The sequence below is a fragment of the Coregonus lavaretus genome (genome assembly GCF_964263955.1).
Source record: "Coregonus lavaretus genome assembly, chromosome: 11".
In the NCBI taxonomy this organism is placed as follows: Eukaryota; Metazoa; Chordata; class Actinopteri; order Salmoniformes; family Salmonidae; genus Coregonus; species Coregonus lavaretus.
Window position 1 is genome coordinate 7,018,063 of NC_139998.1, and position 20,626 is coordinate 7,038,688.

General features: G+C 43.6%; 1 protein-coding gene across 4 annotated transcripts in view; it reads left to right on the forward strand.

Moving 5' to 3' along the window:
- The window catches only part of LOC311137661 (neuronal cell adhesion molecule-like), a 65,780-nt gene that overhangs the window by 35,332 nt on the left and 9,822 nt on the right, over positions 1–20,626 (forward strand). For 2 of the 4 annotated variants that reach the window (XM_084172178.1, XM_084172179.1), the window contains exons 4-25: positions 1,218–1,323; positions 1,520–1,713; positions 2,457–2,579; positions 2,899–3,069; positions 6,444–6,555; positions 7,201–7,385; positions 7,797–7,928; positions 8,144–8,287; positions 8,446–8,557; positions 8,744–8,910; positions 9,997–10,144; positions 10,396–10,520; positions 13,000–13,101; positions 13,553–13,750; positions 13,858–13,928; positions 14,059–14,284; positions 14,652–14,767; positions 14,867–15,071; positions 15,388–15,510; positions 16,032–16,208; positions 19,748–19,810; positions 20,220–20,348. In XM_084172178.1, coding sequence (XP_084028304.1) covers positions 1,218–1,323; positions 1,520–1,713; positions 2,457–2,579; positions 2,899–3,069; positions 6,444–6,555; positions 7,201–7,385; positions 7,797–7,928; positions 8,144–8,287; positions 8,446–8,557; positions 8,744–8,910; positions 9,997–10,144; positions 10,396–10,520; positions 13,000–13,101; positions 13,553–13,750; positions 13,858–13,928; positions 14,059–14,284; positions 14,652–14,767; positions 14,867–15,071; positions 15,388–15,510; positions 16,032–16,208; positions 19,748–19,810; positions 20,220–20,348 — 3,129 coding nt within the window. The remainder of the gene's footprint in view (positions 1–1,217; positions 1,324–1,519; positions 1,714–2,456; positions 2,580–2,898; positions 3,070–6,443; positions 6,556–7,200; positions 7,386–7,796; positions 7,929–8,143; positions 8,288–8,445; positions 8,558–8,743; positions 8,911–9,996; positions 10,145–10,395; positions 10,521–12,999; positions 13,102–13,552; positions 13,751–13,857; positions 13,929–14,058; positions 14,285–14,651; positions 14,768–14,866; positions 15,072–15,387; positions 15,511–16,031; positions 16,209–19,747; positions 19,811–20,219; positions 20,349–20,626) is intronic. The other 2 variants (XM_084172180.1, XM_084172181.1) reach the window with 2 other exon arrangements.

Genomic DNA, 20,626 nt, shown 5'->3' on the forward strand with positions numbered 1-20,626 from the left:
CTCTCTCTCTCTCTCTCTCTCTCTCTCTCTGTCTCTGTCTCTGTCTCTGTCTCTCTCTCTCTCTCTCTCTCTGTCTCTGTCTCTGTCTCTGTCTCTGTCTCTGTCTCTGTCTCTGTCTCTCTCGCTCTCGCTCTCGCTCTCGCTCTCTCCCTCTGCCATTCTCTCTCTCTCCTTTGGCCTCTCTCTTTCTCGCTGTCTCTCAAAGTCAAAGTTGTATTGATATGGATACAGAGTCTGTAAGAGGAGTCAGTAAGAGGTTGTGAGAATAAAATGCTTTATTGATCCAAGGCTTTTGTAAATGTGGCTATTTGGTTTTCTAATGAACACATACCTTGTTGCCTCAATACATTTTTATAGCTTTGCTGAGTAAGAAGAGTAGGTTTTCTTGTCATTTTAAGTGCTTAGTCATAATGTGGAAATATAACTACTGTATGTTGTGTGAGTAATGTTTGGAATCATTGACCGTATTGGAAGCTGTCTCATGCCTGGAAAAGGAAACTAACCCGCCTTCTGTCCACCATGTTCTGAAGGGGAGTAACTGAGGGGATAATTTTTTCACCACTAATGTCTGGCTCTCTTTATTATGTAAAAAATGTATGCTGATTCTTGGGGGAAAAGCAAAAGTTCTGGAAGGATGTAAGTTAAGTTCCCCTGTCACCATGCATGTGGGAATTCAGTGTGACCACAGAGACTGTGACTTGAGCACTTTGTCGTGCATTTGGGGTTTTCTTTTATAGTTGCTTTTGGTTTTGTGCTTATCCGTGTGGATTTGAGTGGATTTGAGCATTGGTCTGACTTGCATGCAATGCTCTTGTTGTTGTTGATTTGTTTGCTGCTTTGGTGTGGTTTTGCTGTGATTCAGTAGGAAAATGTCCTGTCCCGTAGAACACATAAAGCATGATTTCTCATATCAGTTATTTAAAATAGTAAATCCATCTTCTGTTCCTTCGGATAGAAATACATATAAAGAAAGATGATTATGAAGCAGAATATCCAGGACTGTACTTCAGTCCACTGCATGCTTTTATGTTCCCTCCATTCAACTCTGGTTATTTTATCTTACTGGTATGGTCAGCAATTTAGCCTGATTCGATTTTAGTGTAGTGAGCCGGTCCAGCCGTGCTCGCTGTGTGCTTGATCAATAACAGTAGAAAACAGCTTAGTTATGCAGAAAGGCCAGTGATTGATTTGACTGTGTCCCTCTGTGCTTGCCGTAGTGCCGCAGCCGCCAACCATAACTCACCAGTCTCCCAAGGATTACATCATCGACCCTCGGGAGAACATTGTCATCCACTGTGATGCCAAGGGGAAGCCGCATCCCAGGTACACACACACACACTCATACGCACGTACACACGCACACGCACACGCACACACACAGCCAATTGTTACACCACACTTGTAGTTGGCTAAATCCCGAACAGTTATATTGATTAGCTATATAAAATATGAAAATGTACTGTGATGACAGTTAAAATGATTTGGATGTTCACTAACATTGACAATAATCCACTTACAGCTTTTCGTGGACCAGGAACGGGACCCACTTTGACATTGACCAGGACCCCAAGGTTACAATGCGACCCCACTCTGGCACCCTGGTGGTGGATATCAGTGGAGAGAAGGCTGAGTCATATGAGGGGGTGTACCAGTGTACGGCCAGGAACGAACATGGGACTGCAGTATCAAACAATATCGTCATCAGACAGTCCAGTAAGCATCTCTAAAATGTGTTATCTCTTTGACCTTTTCGCTGTCATTTTCTGTCTTTCTTTCTCTGTCTCTCTCTCTGTCTCTCTCTCTTTCTCCCTCTCTCATTTTCTCTCCCTCTCTCTTTCTCTCTCCCTCTCTCTCTCTGTCTCTCTCTCTCTCTCTCTCTCTCTCTCTCTCTCTCTCTCTCTCTCTCTCTCTCTCTCTCCCTCTCTCATTTTCTCCCTCTCTCCCTCTCTCATTCCTACGCTGGGCCTTTCACCACTCTGTCTCTCCGACATCACCTCTCAGTCATCTCATATCAAGTCATGTCTGTCTCACTCTATTCTCCACTGAGCTCATCTCTGACGTGTCTCTGATTTGTGACCATTCAATCTTTCTTTTCTCTCTTTTCTTGAAACTAATAAGATGTATTTTCCATCATCAATGCGCTCTTCATGGAAGGTAAAGGTAACATGTGGGAAGACAGCATGCTAATAATTACCTGGATACACCTATTTCACCTTCCTTTGTGTTTACCTCTAGCTTGATGCAATTTAGTAGCTAGAACTCATTCCTTCCATGTAGCTAGAACTCATTCCTTCCATGTAGCCAGAACTCACTACTTCCATGCCCTCTTATTCTCTCAGTCCTTTTGGTGACATTCAATGAATGTAGAAACCACATACAGGTACACTATACCATATTTTCCTCATGTGTATTTGGGCTATCTAACTAATGAGGTATGTTCCCCTCCACCTCTTCAGGGTCCCCCTTGTGGTCGAAAGAAAGAAACAAGCCAATCATCGTTCAGGAGGGCGTGTCTCTGGTGCTACAGTGTCGGCCCCCTGCAGGCCTGCCCCTTCCCATCATCTTCTGGATGGACAACAGTAAGTTGCATTGCTATTTGTTATGTCTAGGGCCTGTTTGCTACATACAGTACATAGAGAGGGAGAAATCGCTGGATTTTTTATATATTTTTTGCAAACACCCCTGTTTCTGAATGGGGAAATCTTAGATAGTCTGTCCTGTTTCTGTCTGGGTTCTTTGCTTGTAATTGATTAAATGAAATGAGACATTAACTAAAGCCTCAAAATTGTTGCTCACTGACATTCCTCCTAATTGCCACTCTTCCCCAGTCTCCCAGAGACTGACTCAGATCAGTAGGATATCCCAGGCCTTAAACACATCTCTCCCCTCCTCCCTTAGACTTCCAGAGACTGCCTCAGAGCAGCCGCGTGTCCCAGGCGTTGAACGGAGACCTGCACTTCTCCAACGTCCTGAAGGAGGACTCGAGGAACGATTACATATGTTACGCCCGCTTCCCTCACACACAGACCATCCAGCAGAAACAACCCATCACCGTCAGAGTGCTCAACCGTAAGAGTGTGTGTGTTCTTGTGGGTGGGTGTGAATGTGCTTGTGCATTGAATGTGTGAGTCAGTTTGCGTAGGAGGGAAACTGTGTTTCCTATCTCTGATCCCAACCTCAGCGTCGCCAGTAGTAGTCTAGTAGTCACCATGATGAAAAGACACATTGTCAAAGACCTTATATCTCATTTTCTGCATGATGTGCAATGTAGCCCCACCACTAAGTTAACTGATTTTGTAAGGCCTTTGCTTTCACAGCTATAGTGAACACTCTCTCAACAACAAAAGGCCTTCTCATACAGTCTAGCATTTACCGCTGACGGATTGTTATGATGCCAAATTGTCCAGACTATGCAGATTCACAGACAAGATTTGATGACCATCTATACTCTATATCTATGATCAGCATTCAGCATTTTGTTCAGTTCACATGGTTTGATTTTAGATTCAAGCATTTATGATTATTTTGTCCAATCACTTTATTGCTTTTTTATATCACTTGATTTCAACATGTGGCATGTTTGATTATTTTTTGTTGTGTTACAGTGGATGCAATCAATGAGACTGTTGCTGCTTTATACAATGAAACTGATTTATTTAGTGGTGAGTTTTGGTACCCCCTAGTGGTCGTCCTCCTCCCATAGTCGTCAATCAACTCAATACCAACCTCTAACATTACAGTAACTCCTTAACCTTTTCCCTAGTGATTTGTCCCTACCTTAGCAATATTAGCAATCAAGCACATAACTAGCATCAACCCTTTAGCCTAGTGATACCCTCTCCCATAGTAGTAAACCAGTACTAGAACTCAAACCACTAACATTCAACCCATAACCGTGTCCCAACTTCTGATCCTAACTTGTCGAATGAATAACATTTTGTGAGAGACTACATTGTTTTCTATAACAACTATTTATTAACATAATTTCAAATGCTTAACCATTGCATGATGGTTCTTCCTTTGCCTTGCTCATACACGACATGGCCAAAAGTATGTAGACACCCTTTCAAATTTACATTTTAGTCATTTAGCAGACACTCTTATCCAGAGCGACTTACAGTTAGTGAATGCATACATTTTTCATATTGGCCCCCCGTGAGAATCGAACCCACAACCCTGGCGTCACAAACAAATGTGTGGATTCAGCTATTTCAGCCACACCCATTGCTGACAGGTGTATAAAATCGAACACACAGCCAAGCAATCTCCATAGACAAACATTGGCAGTAGAATGGCCTGTACTGAAGAGCTCAGTGACTTTCAACGTGGCACCGTCATTGGATGTCACCTTTCCGACAAGTCAGTTTGTCAAATTTGTGCCCTGATAGAGCTGCCCTGGTCAACTGTAAGTGCTGTTATTGGGAAGTGGAAACTTCTAGGAGCAACAACTGCTTAGCCGCGAAGTGGTAGGCCACACAAGCTCACAGAACGGGACCGCCGAGTGCTGAAGCGCGTAAAAATCATCTGTCCTCAATTGCAATTCTCACTACCGAGTTTCAAACTACCTTTGGAAGCAACGTCAACACAAGAACTGTTAGTCGGGACCTACATTAAATGGGTTTCCATGGCCGCCATTGGACTCTGGAGCAGTGGAAACACGTTCTCTGGAGTGATGAATCACGCTTCACAATCTGGCAGTCCGACGGACAAATCTGGGTTTGGCGGATACCAGGAGAACACTACCTGCCCCAATGCATAGTGCCATCTGTAAAGTTTGGTGGAGGAGGAATAATGGTCTGGGGTTGTTTTTCATGGTTCAGGCTAGGCCCCTTAGTTCTAGTGAAGGGAAATCTTAACGCTACAGCATATAATTTAAATTTTTTAAATTTTAGGCGTTTAGCAGATGCTCTTATCCAGAGCGACTTACAGTTAGTGAGTGCATACATTTTTCATATTGGCCCCCCGTGGGAAACGAACCCACAACCCTGGCGTTGCAAGCGCCATGCTCTACCAACTGAGCTACAGGGGATCTGTAGCTCAGTTGACATTCTAGACGATTCTGTGCTTCCAACTTTGTGGCAACAGTTTGGGGAAGGCGCTTTCCTGTTTCAGCATGACAATGCCCCCGTGCACAACGCGAGGTCCATACAGAAATGGTTTGTCGAGATCGGTGTGGAAAGCTTGACTGACCTACACAGAGCCCTGACCTCAACCCCATTGAACACATTTACATTTTTGTCATTTAGCAGACGCTCTTATCCAGAGCGACATACAGTTAGTGAGTGCATACATTTTCAACACCTTTGGGATGAATTGGAACGCCGACTGCGAGCCAGGCCTAATCGCCCAACATCATTGCCCGACTTCACTAATGCTCTTGTGGCTGAATGGAAGCATGTCCCTCAGCAATGTTCCAACATCTAGTGGAAAGCCTTCCCAGAAGAGTGGAGGCTGTTATAGCAGCAAAGGGGGGACCAACTCCATATTAATGCCCTTGATTTTGGAATGAGGTGTTCGACGAGCAGGTGTCCACATACTTCTGGTCATGTAGTGTTATCTTGTAAATGGACAAATAACATGATGTATTCTATTCAGTAGACTACTTTTGAAAAGCTTTATATTTCATTAGAGCAAAGTAGATTGACAGCTTTGCAAACTGTGAATGGTCCAACCACTACCAACACCACAGTTTGTTATTTGATTCTTTTCTCCCAGCCAACCTAATTCTTTCTTCCCATCTTTCATTTCCTATCAGTTCATTTCTCATTGTTTGTAAAAGCATCACTTCCTGTGTGTCTGTCTGTCTGGTACCCTGACGATACATGTCTTGTAGCGATGTAGTCAGTGATTTTGTCAGGAGGCTACGTAAAAGCCAATCGGAGAGAGTCAATTCTCAAAGAAATGCTTGCATGTACCTCAATTAATGTCTACGTGTCATCATTGCCACAATCACAAGCGCAATTTGTTGAACTCAGGAAATCTTAACCACCAATAATCCTTTTGATTATCCTCAAAGTATTTGTTATCCTCACATTATCTTACACTACTAGAAAGTAGTTTACTGTTATAACTGCATAGGAAAATACAAGATCTAGAAATGTATACCGCCTCTTCGTACACCTCGACCAAAGACCACCTTTACAGTAAGTGATGAAGGCAAGGATTCAATCCAACACAGATTTAGCACCTGCACACAGCGATAGACTTTTAATTAAAGGCAATTTCGTATACGCTTGCAGAGATCACGTTCACTAAAAAACCCTGCTCAAACAGAAATCACCTTTAAAAGTAAATTGCAGTGTTTAAGTGTGTGAGCCCTGACCTGGTCCTCCATAGTGGTACAGCACTGACTGTGGTAGAAGAACCATAGAAATAGAATACATAGAACAGTAGAAGTCTTGTTGTGACTAATGGTGTCTTTGACCCCTCCATTGTGACTGCAGATGGCTCGGCGGAGGAGAGGAGACCCACCTTCATGATCCCATCTGGCTCCAGCAGCTCCAAGATTGTGCTGAGAGGACAGGTCCTGGAGTTGGAGTGTATCGCTGAGGGACTGTAAGGACACAGTGTCATTGAGAAAATGTCAATTTGTTTTACCTGTATTATGTATTGTATATACCTCTATTATTAATGAAATATACCATTTTGTATGTGTGCTTACAAAACATTATGCTCTTTCCATGACATAGACTGACCTGGTGAATCCAGGTAAAAGCTATGATCCCTTATTGATGTCACTTCTTAGATCCACTTCAATCAGTGTAGATGAAGGGGAGGAGACAGGTTAAAGAAGGATTTTTAAGCCTCGAGAAAATTGAGACATTGATTGTGTATGTGTGCCATTCAAGACAAAATATTTATGTGCCTTTGTACTGGGTATGGTAGTAGGTGCCAGGCGCAGCGGTTTGTGTCAAGAACTGCAACGCTGCTGGGTTTTTCACGCTCAATAGTTTCCTGTGTGTATCAAGAATGGTTCACCACCCATAGGACATCCAGCCAACTTGACACAACTGTGGGAAGCATTGGAGTCAACGTGGCCCAGCATCCCTGTGGGAGGGAGAAGTTCACTGAAAACTTCTTATGTGTTCTCTCTCTCTCTCTCTCTCTCTCTCTCTCTCTCTCTCTCTCTCTCTCTCTCTCTCTCTCTTTCTCCCCTCCCTCCCTCCCTCCCTCCCTCCCTCCCTATCCTCCCCCCTCCAGACCCACTCCAGAGGTCTCGTGGAGTAAGGTGAGCGGGGAGTTCCCTGCCAAGCGGACCTCCTTCCTGCACTTCCAGAAGACACTGCGTATTGTTGACGTGTCTGAGGCGGATGCCGGAGAGTACCGCTGCACCGCCCGCAACCACCTGGCTTCCGTACACCACGCCATCCGCGTCACCGTCAAAGGTTTGTCATGTGACTTGCCAGTTAATGCCACTGACTGGCTGGCACACATGTAGCCTATAGCAGAGTGGTCATGGGTTAGAATTCAACCCACTGCTCTTCTGACTTGCCCTCCTCCTACTTTTCCTATCTGCCTATCACTGTCCTGTTCAATAACACCACAAAACAACGGTCAGTGACGAGCAGGGCTGAAATGGGTTGGGAACGCACAGCTGCCTTCTGGGCTTTTACGCTGCCGATCTATCTCCCTTATTGATTTTTAAATGGTGGTATCCGGAGCAGGGGGTTCAGTCATTAACCGGTTGCCTGCCTTTGAATATTGTTCACTGTGCCATTTTTGCTGACCCTTTGTGATGTGAGGTAATCAATAACCCGGGTGTCGGCTTGCCTTGTGCTCCCCTGTTCCCCTCCCAGCGGCCCCGTACTGGATCAGTGCACCCAGAAACCTGGTGCTGGCCCCCAGAGAGAGGGGTAATTTGATCTGCAGGGCCAGTGGTACCCCCAAACCCACCATCACCTGGGCCATGAACGGAATCCCCATGGAAAGTGAGTACTCAGTATTGATTGATTAATTGATTGATTGAGTGGCATTGCCTATGTCTCTTACAGTGTACTCACTGTGCACAGACACTAAAGTATATTTCCCAAATACTTGCAATTAAGTTATTGTGTGTGCCAATGTGAGGTTCAGACAAGGTTCAAGTGAATAATTATATAGGTTTATGATGAAACTTTTCACGCTTGTTTTGATCCTTTGATAGATTCACCTAAGGACCCTAGTAGGAAGGTGGAGGGTGACACCATCATCTTCGAGGGAGTCCAGACTGGATCCAGTGCAGTCTACCAGTGCAACGCCTCCAATGAATATGGATATCTGCTGTCCAATGCCTTCGTCAATGTTCTCTGTGAGTCGACACATACTTGAACTTAGAACAACTTTTCTGTCTCTGCATTGGATTGCATCATGAAGTGATCTACACTGCATGAACTCAGTACTCAGTATTGTTGTCACATGATTTCTCTTGCAGAATATAAGTATAATCATTGTTGTGTCTCTCTATAGCTGAAACACCCAGAGTCCTGACTCCAGCTAACAAGGTCTACCAGGTGATCAGGAACAACCACGCCTTACTGGACTGTGCCTCCTTCGGCTCGCCCATCCCCAAAATAACATGGTGAGTTCATGACCCTTTGAACTCTTAGAAGGCTACGTCCAGATTTTCCACTCTTCTTTCAAAGTTTCCACTGTTGTTAAATCATGATGGGGAGTGCAGAGGTGGGAGAAGGGTGGAGAATCTCTGACGCAGTCAGTGTTCCCAGCTTAGAAGCTCATAGCCTGTGGCTCCCCTCTCCCCTGTCAGGTTTAAGGACAGCAGGTCCAGCACCCTGGACGGGGACCCCTACGTGGTGCATGAGAACGGGACTCTGGAGATACATGTGGCCCAGGCCCTCAACAGCGGGAAGTACACTTGTGTGGCCAGGAACTCTCTGGGCATCTCTGAGAACCACGTCTATCTTGAGGTCAAAGGTGAGAGCCTAGGATTACTGCAATACACTCTGTCTCTGTCTCTCTGTCTGTTTCTATGCTTTTGTTGTTTTGCTTTTCTGAAACAAACTTCCAAGAGTTGCTGAAAATATTTTTCATATTTTGCTTACTCTACCTGACATAATTTATGAAGGATGTATAACAGCTGAACAAACTTTGGTTAATCCTTTAGGGGAGAGTGGGGTAAATTGAGCCATTTTTTACATTCAGCATTACTCCATCAAAAGAAATATAGTATTCTTTCTAACATAGGTTATCTACATATATTTCAGGATGTTGTGTATCCCTGGAAATAATCAGAATTCATGTAAACATTGCAGTTTTGAAAACATAGTTTGTCCAAAAAAAGTGGTCTCTTGGCACAACTTAACCCGGGTATGGGGTAAGTTGAGCCACAGGACAGGGTAAGTTAAGCCACTTACACATTTCTGTACTGAATTAATTATTACCACTACCTTTTTAAAACCATGTCTATCTTTATTTCCCAAACACAATTCAACACAATCACAATTGCTTTTTTGTCTTTTAATCATTTTAATCATTTGTACTTGTTTAAACACTTTTAACATAGGCCAGGCCATCTTGTTACCTCATATCCCAGCGATAATGCCTTGCAATTACACCTGGGAAGAAAACACTTCAATTTGCTCAACTTGCCATAGGCTCAACAATTGGTTCAACTTACCCCAAGGCAAACATTTTGACTATATTAGCCCACACAGTTACAAGGATGCACTTACATGCTAGGTTTAGGACCTCGTATTGAAGCTTATGGAGACCACAACTGATGTATAGAACAATCTTGAGTATCTACTTTGGTTCAGATACAAGCATCATGAAACCTGTAACTCAATAAATTCGACTTGGTGAAAATCTGTTTTTTTGGACTTTGGACCACTTTTTCCATGTTGTTCCTTGCATCACAGACTCCATGAAATGATGACCTCTTCCTAAAGATTTTTGTCAAATTATCAATTTTGTTTATGGTTTCCTAGAAACAAGGGAGGCCCTTTGGCTCAACTTACCCCACTCTCCTTTACTGAGTTTTCGGACCCCTTCTCCCCTCAGAGCCCACGCGCATCCTGAAGCAGCCGGAGTACAAGGTGGTGCAGAGGAACAGAAACGTGGTGTTTGAGTGTAAAGTAAAACACGACCCCTCCCTCATCCCCACCATGACCTGGGTCAAAGACGACGGAGAACTACCCGACGACGAGAGGTCGGTGGTCCTCAAACACGCATCTTTCAACATAGAGCACCGCGCAATTACATCTACAATAGTCAAACCTAGCTTTACATTATGTCTCATCTTGTGACAGTATTTCTGTTTATCCATTAGTCCATCAGGGCTAATCTTCCTGACTTCATACACAAAACACACAAATCAACCCGAACAAAAGGGTTATACACTAACATAAGAGGACACGAGAGGATGCATTAAACTGACTGTGACATTGTCTGTCGTCTCAGGTTTGTGGTGGACTCTGACAGCCTGACCATAAACGACGTGACAGAGAATGATGCAGGAACGTACACCTGCATTATGAACACTAGTCTGGACCAGGACTCTGCTAGCGCTGAGCTCACTGTTGTCGGTATGTTCACTCTCTCATACGTACACCTCCATGTACTATTGTGAATCCTTCCTTAAAGTACAAGTGGATCTGGGTTTTCACCTTCCTTGAAGTATAACAGATTTTGTGTTAAGAGTATGTGTTAGTGTTGTTGGGAAAAATAAAACGATTATATTCTACAGTGGGGGAAAAAAGTATTTAGTCAGCCACCAATTGTGCAAGTTCTCCCACTTAAAAAGATGAGAGAGGCCTGTAATTTTCATCATAGGTACACGTCAACTATGACAGACAAAATGAGAATTTTTATCTCCAGAAAATCACATTGTAGGATTTTTAATGAATTTATTAGCAAATTATGGTGGAAAATAAGTATTTGGTCAATAACAAAAGTTTCTCAATACTTTGTTATATACCCTTTGTTGGCAATGACACAGGTCAAACGTTTTCTGTAAGTCTTCACAAGGTTTTCACACACTGTTGCTGGTATTTTGGCCCAATCCTCCATGCAGATCTCCTCTAGAGCAGTGATGTTTTGGGGCTGTCGCTGGGCAACACGGACTTTCAACTCCCTCCAAAGATTTTCTATGGGGTTGAGATCTGGAGACTGGCTAGGCCACTCCAGGACCTTGAAATGCTTCTTACGAAGCCACTCCTTCGTTGCCCGGGCGGTGTGTTTGGGATCATTGTCATGCTGAAAGACCCAGCCACGTTTCATCTTCAATGCCCTTGCTGATGGAAGGAGGTTTTCACTCAAAATCTCACGATACATGGCCCCATTCATTCTTTCCTTTACACGGATCAGTCGTCCTGGTCCCTTTGCAGAAAAACAGCCCCAAAGCATGATGTTTCCACCCCCATGCTTCACAGTAGGTATGGTGTTCTTTGGATGCAACTCAGCATTCTTTGTCCTCCAAACACGACGAGTTGAGTTTTTACCAAAAAGTTATATTTTGGTTTAATCTGACCATATGACATTCTCCCAATCCTCTTCTGGATCATCCAAATGCACTCTAGCAAACTTCAGACGGGCCTGGACATGTACTGGCTTAAGCAGGGGGACACGTCTAGCACTGCAGGATTTGAGTCCCTGGCAGCGTAGTGTGTTACTGATGGTAGGCTTTGTTACTTTGGTCCCAGCTCTCTGCAGGTCATTCACTAGGACCCCCGTGTGGTTCTGGGATTTTTGCTCACCGTTCTTGTGATCATTTTGACCCCACGGGGTGAGATCTTGCGTGGAGCCCCAGATCGAGGGAGATTATCAGTGGTCTTGTATGTCTTCCATTTCCTAATAATTGCTCCCACAGTTGATTTCTTCAAACCAAGCTGCTTACCTATTGCAGATTCAGTCTTCCCAGCCTGGTGCAGGTCTACAATTTTGTTTCTGGTGTCCTTTGACAGCTCTTTGGTCTTGGCCATAGTGGAGTTTGGAGTGTGACTGTTTGAGGTTGTGGACAGGTGTCTTTTATACTGATAACAAGTTCAAACAGGTGCCATTAATACAGGTAACGAGTGGAGGAGAGAGGACCCTCTTAAAGAAGAAGTTACAGGTCTGTGAGAGCCAGAAATCTTGCTTGTTTGTAGGTGACCAAATACTTATTTTCCACCATAATTTGCAAATAAATTCATTAAAAATCCTACAATGTGATTTTTTGGATTTTTCTTTCTCAATTTGTCTGTCATAGTTGACGTGTACCTATGATGGAAATTACATGCCTCTCTCATATTTTTAAGTGGGAGAACTTGCACAATTGGTGGCTGACTAAATACTTTTTTTCCCCACTGTATATGTGTAATAATACCCAGTGAGAGAGAAGGTGCTCTGTCTTCTTGTATCACTAACAACTAAACCCCTACTTCACTCCTACCTGCCATCCTACCTGGCAGAGGCAGCTCCTACTCCAGCTATAGTCCACGGTAAACCAGCATCACACACAAGCGGGTGCTTAAGCTATGCTTCAATGCTTGTGTGTGTGGGGGATCTGTCAGTCTGGTCTGCAAACTCAAGCATGCTCTGCTGCTCGCAGATGTGATCATCTATTGTGTTTGTTTGTAATATCACCAGCATCCGGACTGATGGGCGGACGGAGGGACTATCATTTTGATTTAACCACCATGTTTTATGGCCTTTTGGATTTCAGTCTTTTTGTCTGCAGTTTGCAGATTTTTGTTCTCCCCTAAATGTGGAACTTTCATGTTGTTTTGCATGTATTGAGTGAATACATGATCAATATAGTACAATTCAAACTTCTAGGTTGTGAGTGTGAAGTAATTACCAGTGCCTTTGAATGCTAAGATAATGTATCTCCCTCTCCATCCCTGTCACACAGTGGGGTCCTTCTGAAATGTGTCATCTCCATCCAGCTCGAGTGTGCATGCTGCTTTATCATTATCCAAAACATGGAGTCTTGGTGTTGCTGTGGTGTAGTTAATGTGCCATTCCAATGTACTGTTCTAAACCCAGTTTATTTATCTTGTCATCTCCTGTGTGTATCTTCTCCAGAACAACCAGACCCTCCTACTGACCTGGAGCTGACAGACCAGAAGTCCAAGAGTGTCCAGCTCACCTGGATACCCGGAGACGAACACAACAGCCCTATTCACAGTATGTGTGTGTGTGTGTGTGTGTGTGTGTGTGTGTGCGTCTGTGAATGACCTTACTGACCTACTCTCAGAACCCTATCTATGCTGACTATATCATTATTATCCTGAGAATATACTATAGCTAGTCAATCTCAATATGTGCAATTATGTTTGCACAGCACTACCCATATCATATGCCTTTAACGATGGATTTCATGTGTTTTAAACATTTGCAGGTTCAGGATAGTATCTTCCAGGATATTCTTGTTAATTATACAATATATGAGTGAGCTCAGAGAACTTAGGCCTATTTGCATTTGATTGTTAACTATCCAAACTATCCAAAGACTGGAGTTAGCTAATACATTCCAAATACATTCTAAACGTCGGAGTGTAAAAAACATGGCTTGCATTCTCTGCAACCGCTCATCACTTTTCTACCCCCTTCCCCCCCCCCCCCCCCCCCCCCCCAGAGTTTTTGATCCAATACGCAGACTCTCTCCACCACCATGGCCACTGGCACAACATGACGGAGGTGCCGGGCACTAAGACCACAGCCCACCTCAAGCTGTCTCCTTATGTTCACTACACCTTCAGAGTCCTGGCCCTCAATGATGTGGGCCTCTCCAACCCCTCCTTGCCCTCCCGCATGTACAAGACCAACCCTGCGGGTACAGACTGTAGGATTTACTTGTTAATGTGGTTGATTGCATAATTAGTTGACTTTGATACTGTTGATTTGGCATTCTGTTTAATTGGAATTTGTTTGTCCCATTAGCTCCAGATGAGAACCCCAGTGGAGTTGAAGGCTTTGGAACTGAACATGACAACCTTATGATCTCATGGAAGGTAAGCTACTGTTCCATCATTTTATATGTAAGGGTGATGGTGCGTGTAGTACTCTTAGCCTAACTAATGAATTATCTTTGGATTCAGTAATTACAATGTGGCTAAAAACGTTCTCTTATCCTATCTGCAGCCAATGTCAGGTCACCAGGCCAACGGACCAGGCCTCCAGTATAAGGTGATGTGGAGACAGAAGGACGTGGACAAGGACTGGACGTCAGTGACCGTGGCTAACGTCTCCAAGTTCATGGTCTCTGGCACGCCCACCTTCACACCCTACGAGGTCAAGGTTCAAGCCATCAACAACTACGGGATTGGACCTGAGCCAGCTGTGGTCACCGGACACTCTGGGGAGGACTGTGAGTAACACACAACTCAACTTTGCATTTTAGGGAGACACTATGGGCCAGTTTCTTGGACACAGATTAAGCCTAGGCTAGTCCTGGACTAAAAGCATGCTCAATGGAAAATCTTTATTGCAATGTATTTTTAGTCCAAGGCTAGGCTTGATCTTGGTCTTGAAAACTGACCCGCTACAGTATGTGTTTGCATGACTTGCCAGACTAAAAGTTGTTGAAAGAGACTACATGACTACAAGTATCTCTCCCTTTAACCTGTACTGTAACTAGTTACTGTAACTAGACCAGTGGGTTTAATTAAGTCTCTCCATTGTGTCCTGCTCCCTCTAAACTGTGTTCTACTCCCCTCTGACCTCTGCTTCCACAGTGCCGGTGCAGGCACCAGACAGTGTCCAGGTCCTAGTGTTGAACAGCACTCTGGCTGAGGTGCACTGGGAGCCTGTCCCTCCTAAAACAGTACGGGGACGTCTTAAGGGATACAAGGTACACACACACACGCACACACACACACACACACACACACACACACACACAGCTCTGTATCATCCCCCATTGAATGTATTTCATTCTGTGTCCTACCAGGTGTATTACTGGCGTGAGCGGAGCCTCCACAAACACAACCCCCACCACGTGGAGCAGCAGGTCCTGACCTTCAGTGGGAACAAGAGTCATGGCATGCTCCCCGGCCTGCAGCCCTACAGCCTCTACCTGTTCAACGTCAGGGTCTTCAACGGCAAGGGGGAAGGCCCCGCCAGCTCCAACCAGCAGTTTGAGACCCCAGAGGGAGGTAGGAGGAGCCAGCTTTCTATTCTATTTGTATAGAGGGTATCTTATCAAGGCCATTTCAGCTAAGGTTGATGGGTCTGTTGTTATGCTTTTATGCTGCATACAATTTACCATTCGGGGACAATAAAGATTCATTCAATTGAAAAAGGAATAATGATAAGCAGCAGGGTCAATGTCATTATAATCTGAAAAAAAATGGACCCCAACCCTGATAGGCTTTGTATTCCGTACTCTAGTAATGGAATGTGAATATTCCTTCTGTGACTATGCCAGTTCTCACGTGCTGTTGTTTACTGTGTGTCTATCATGCTCTGCAGTCCCTGGGCGGCCATCTTTCCTGAGGATCACCAACCCTAACCTGGATTCTTTGACTCTGGAGTGGGGCCCTCCCTACGACCGCAACGGACGTCTCACCGGCTACACCCTCAAATATCAGTCAGGTGAGCTTACATAGCATTACTCTTTTATTTGTGTTTTGGCTGTAGGAGGGTTGTATCAGGGATAAAATAGTGGGCATCAAGAGCTAGAGGTTCTACCAGAGCTTTGATGGAGGGAGTTGGTTATCTGGTTAGCATTATCTTAGCCAGGGAGTACCTTTTCTATTTGTTGTTTGTAGTCATGTCTGCTGTTCAGTATGTTCTCCTTTATATGTCTTGTTAGAACCATATGTATTCGGTATTATTACGTAGTGTGTGTACCAAGTGGATGAGCCTGTGATAGCTAGAAACGACATTAGCGGACAGAGTGAGAACCACACAGATTGATGGATAATCTGATGTCACTTCCATCCCTCCACCTTTCCACCCGTATTATCTTGCTACACCTATGCCCTTGCCCCCTCTTCCACCCATCCACCCATCCATCCATCCATCCACCTGCCCCTTCTTGCTACACCTATGCCCCTGCCCCCTCTTCCACCCATCTTGCTACACCCCTGCCCCATCCTCTTCCACTCTTCCAGTCAATAACTCCAACGAGCTGGGTCCGGTGGAGGAGCTGGCCCTGCCAGCCAACGAGACCGCTGTCACGCTCCTTAACCTCAAGTACAGCACGCGTTACAAGTTTTATTTCAATGCCGAAACAGGCCAGGGAGCAGGGCCTGTCATTACAGAGGAAGCCGTCACTATCATGGACGAAGGTAAGTGTTAACGCGCTGATGATGGTCACAAGCAGAAAACAACCTGAACTGTAGTCAGTTTCTATCGATGCGTACCCCATTCATATGAGGTATCCTGTCAACCATTTTGAAAGCTTCAAGTCAACTCAGGACTATCATCCCCCAAAACATCTAGATTGTGTTTTTGTGTTTTATACTTAAGCAATAAGGCCCGAGGGGGTGTGGTGTATGGCCAATATACCATGGCTAAGGGCTGTTCTTATGCATGACGCTACGCGGAGTGCCTGGATACAGCCCTTAGCCGTGGTATATTGGTCATATACCACACACCCCTGAGGTGCCTTATTGCTATTATAAACTGGTTACCAACGTAATTAGAAGAGTAAAATTGTTTTGTCATACCCATGGTATACGGTCTGATATACCACGGCTTTCAGCCAATCAGCATTCAGGGCTCGAACCACCCAGTTTATAATTGTTTATAATGCATGGTACTCTGTTTTGTACTGTAAGTTGTTTTTGTGGATGTTGTTTGTGGATGTACAATAGATTTTTACCGGTTAGCATGTGATAAAGTGTACAGCATCGTACCAAAGCATGATATCACCTCAGTGTAGTAGTTGTAAGAACACTAGTGGATTGATGACTGTGTTCCAGTTGTACTTTGTTATCCACAGCTGGTTCATTCTCTACCCTTGTGTACCCTCTATATTTATATTACAGCATGTTCATTTGGACCTCTCTGAGACTCACTCTCTGATACATATAGGGACTTCAGGGGTCAGATCGTTGAACTCTACTTTCTCCCCTTTTGTGTCCCTTTTCCCTCTCAAAGTCCTAATGCATCAGCCCTCAGTCGATGCGGTTGTCAAAGTGCATAGCCCTCATACAGATGCTCCTCATACTGATCTGGGACTTTATTAACAAAGCATCTCTGAGAAGGAGTGCTGAACCAGGATCAGTTCTACCTTTTACATCATAATAATATGGACACAAAGAACCTGATCAACACTCATATTCTGAGATGCTTTATGTATATGGCCTTGGCTTCAAAGACCAGTCCAAGCATGCCGTCCCCTTTGAAATATTATCCACCAAACCCCTCGACCCTTTGACCTAGCAGGAAAGCTGAAACTATGAAGATACAATGAGCCCCAAAAGTATTGGGACAGTGACACATGTTTTTGTTGTTTTGGCCCAGCTTTAATTTGAGGATATTTCCACCCGTATCGGGTGAACCATTTAGAAATTACAGCCCTTTTTGTACATAGCCCCCCAATTTTAGGAGACCAAAAGTATTGGGACAAATTCACTTACACTACCGGTCAAAAGTTTTTGTTATTTTCTACATTGTAAAATAATAGTGAAGACATCAAAACTATGAAATAACACATATGGAATCATGTAGTAACCGAAAAAGTGTTAAACAAATCAAAATATATTTTATATTTGAGATTATTCACATAGCTATCCTTTGCCTTGATGACAGCTTTGCACACTCTTGGCATTCTCTCAACCAGCTTCATAAGGTAATCACCTGGAATGCATTTCAATTAACAGGTGTGCCTTCTTTAAAGTTAATTTGTGGAATTTCTTTCCTTCTTAATGCGTTTAAGCCAATCACTTGTGTTGTGACAAGGTAGGGGGGGTATACAGAAGATATCACGATTTGGTAAAAGACCAAGTCCATATTATGGCAAGAACAGCTCAAATTAGCAAAGAGAAACGACAGTCCATCATTACTTTAACACATGAAGGTCAGTCAATACGGAACATTTCAAGAACTGAACGTTTTTTCAAGTGCAGTCGCAAAAACCATCAAGCGCTATGATGAAACTGGCTCTCATGAGGACCGCCACAGGAATGGAAGACCCAGAGTTACCTCTGCTGCAGAGGATAAGTTCATTAGAGTTACCAGCCTCAGAAATTGCAGCCCAAATAAATGCTTCACAGAGTTCAAGTAACAGACACATCTCAACATCAACTGGCCTTCATGGTCGATTTGCTGCAAAGAAACTACTACTAAAGGACACTAATAAGAAGAAGAGACTTGCTTGGGCCAAGAAACATTGGACAATAGACTGGTGGAATTTGTCCTTTGGTCTGGAGTCCAAATTGGAAATGTTTGGTTCCAACCGCTGTGTCTTTGTGAGACGCGGTGTGGGTGAACGGATGATCTCCGCATGTGTATTTCCCACCATAAAGCATGGAGGAGGAGGTGTTATGGTGTGGGGGTGCTTTTCTGGTGACACTGTCTGTGATTTATTATGAATTCAAGGCACACTTAACCAGCATGGCTGCCACAGAATTCTGCAGCGATAGCCATCCCATCTGGTTTGGGCTTAGTGGGACTATCATTTGTTTTTCAACAGGACAATGACCCAACAAACCTCCAGGCTGTGTAAGGGCTATTTTACCAAGAAGGAGAGTGATGGAGTGCTGCATCAGATTGCCTGGCCTCCACAATCCCCCGACCTCAACCAAATTGAGATGGTTTGGGATGAGTCGGACCGACGAGTGAAGGAAAAACAGCCAACAAGTGCTCAGCATATGTGGGAACTCCTTCAAGACTGTTGGAAAAGCATTCCAGGTGAAGCTGGCTGAGAGAATGCCAAGAGTGTGCAAAGCTGTCATCAAGGCAAAGGGTGGCTATTTGAAAATATATTTTGATTTGTTTAACACTTTTTTGATTACTACATGATTCCATATGTGTTATTTCATAGTTTTGATGTCTTCACTATTATTCTACAATGTAGAAAATAAAGTAAAAATAAATAAAAACTGTTGAATGAGTAGGTGTTCTAAAACTTTTGACCGGTAGTGTATATGTGTATTATAGTAGTAAAAAGTTAAGTATTTGGTCCTCTATTCATAGCACGAAATATCTACATCAAGCTTGTGACACTACAAATGTGTTGGATGCATTTGCTGTTTGTTTTGGTTGTGTTTCAGATTATTTTGTGCCCGATAGAAATTAATAGGAAATAATGTATTGTGCCATTTTGGAGTCCATTTTATTGTAAATAAGAATATAATATGTTTTTAAACACTTCAACATTAATGTGGATGCCAACATGATACCATTTCCAATCCAAAGTGCTGGAGTACAGAGACAAAACAACCAAAACATGTGTCACTGTCTGAATACTTTTAGAGCTCACTCTAGCTAGATAGAGACATTAAAATATGATGTGATGCATCTTTGGCTGCTGCAACACCTTTTGCCATGTGACAGACTCAAGACTCTTCAGAGTTTTGTGTTGTATCTTATTTTCTAACTGCGTTATGAAGACTTTAGCTCGCCCCCTGTGTCTGCTGATCTACGTCTATATCTATGTCCGGCTAGTGCTGCCTGTCCCATGCATGACATTGTGCGTGTTTGAACCTTGCTCAAACTGATCCCCTCAAACATACTTCCACTGCATGCCAATGGACCTGTGTAACCTCACTGCCAATCTTTGCCTTTGGTTTGTGTTGTCTACCTCTGCCTGTTGTGTGTCTGTTGTGTGTCTTTGTCTGTGGTGTTGTGTGATGTTTCTTATTCCTCCATGTTGTTCCAGGGAACACCCAACCCTCACCTCCCATAGCACGGTCTCCTCCGACACACCTCCCATTCCACAAGGGTACAGCTGCTCTAGACCTTGTCATATTCCCAGTCATACTGCAGTATATCTAATTATTGCTTCTCTTGTGATTGATGGTTTACAAGGATTGATGTTATCATCCATTGTATTATAGAATGTGTATTGCAAATGTTTAGGCTTTAGTGTTTGAATTTGATTGTACGGCTCATAAACAACGGAAGAACCGTAAGGTTATTGATCGACTTTAGAGTAATTGAAGCTGGAATGGAAAATCGAAGTCTATCTCACTTTGATTTGGATCTATAGACTCTATGTTGTGATATAGATGCATGTAAATATTGAATTACAAGCTAATATTCTGCTATAGGTGAGTGCATAGATAGACGCATCATCTGAAGGTGAATAGACTGAATTTAGCTTCATTGTTGTCTTCCTCTCTTGTGCTCAGTGCATCCAGCAGCTCCGGCATTCAGGAACGTTAGCTCTTCCGTGGGAGAGGATGGAACACTGATCAGTTGGGAATACTTGGGAGCGGAAAAAAATGTTTATGTAGAATACATAGTAGAGAACGATAACAGTAAGAGATATTCCTCTATCAGTTATACTTAAACATATAGGTGGCAAGAGACTCCTACTCAATGACTGGCTGTTGCAGGTGTATAAAAACATGGCAGTTATGAGGCTGGCTGCTGTTACTTTGCCTCGTGCCCAGATATGATAAAAACTGATTTCTGTGATTGGATAATACAAATATCCTCCGTGTGATTGGCCAGAATACAGAATATTGCCTTTAAACAGTTGGCACAAACCTATTCAAATGGTTCATAGTCAAAAGCAGCATAGACAGTCTAAAAT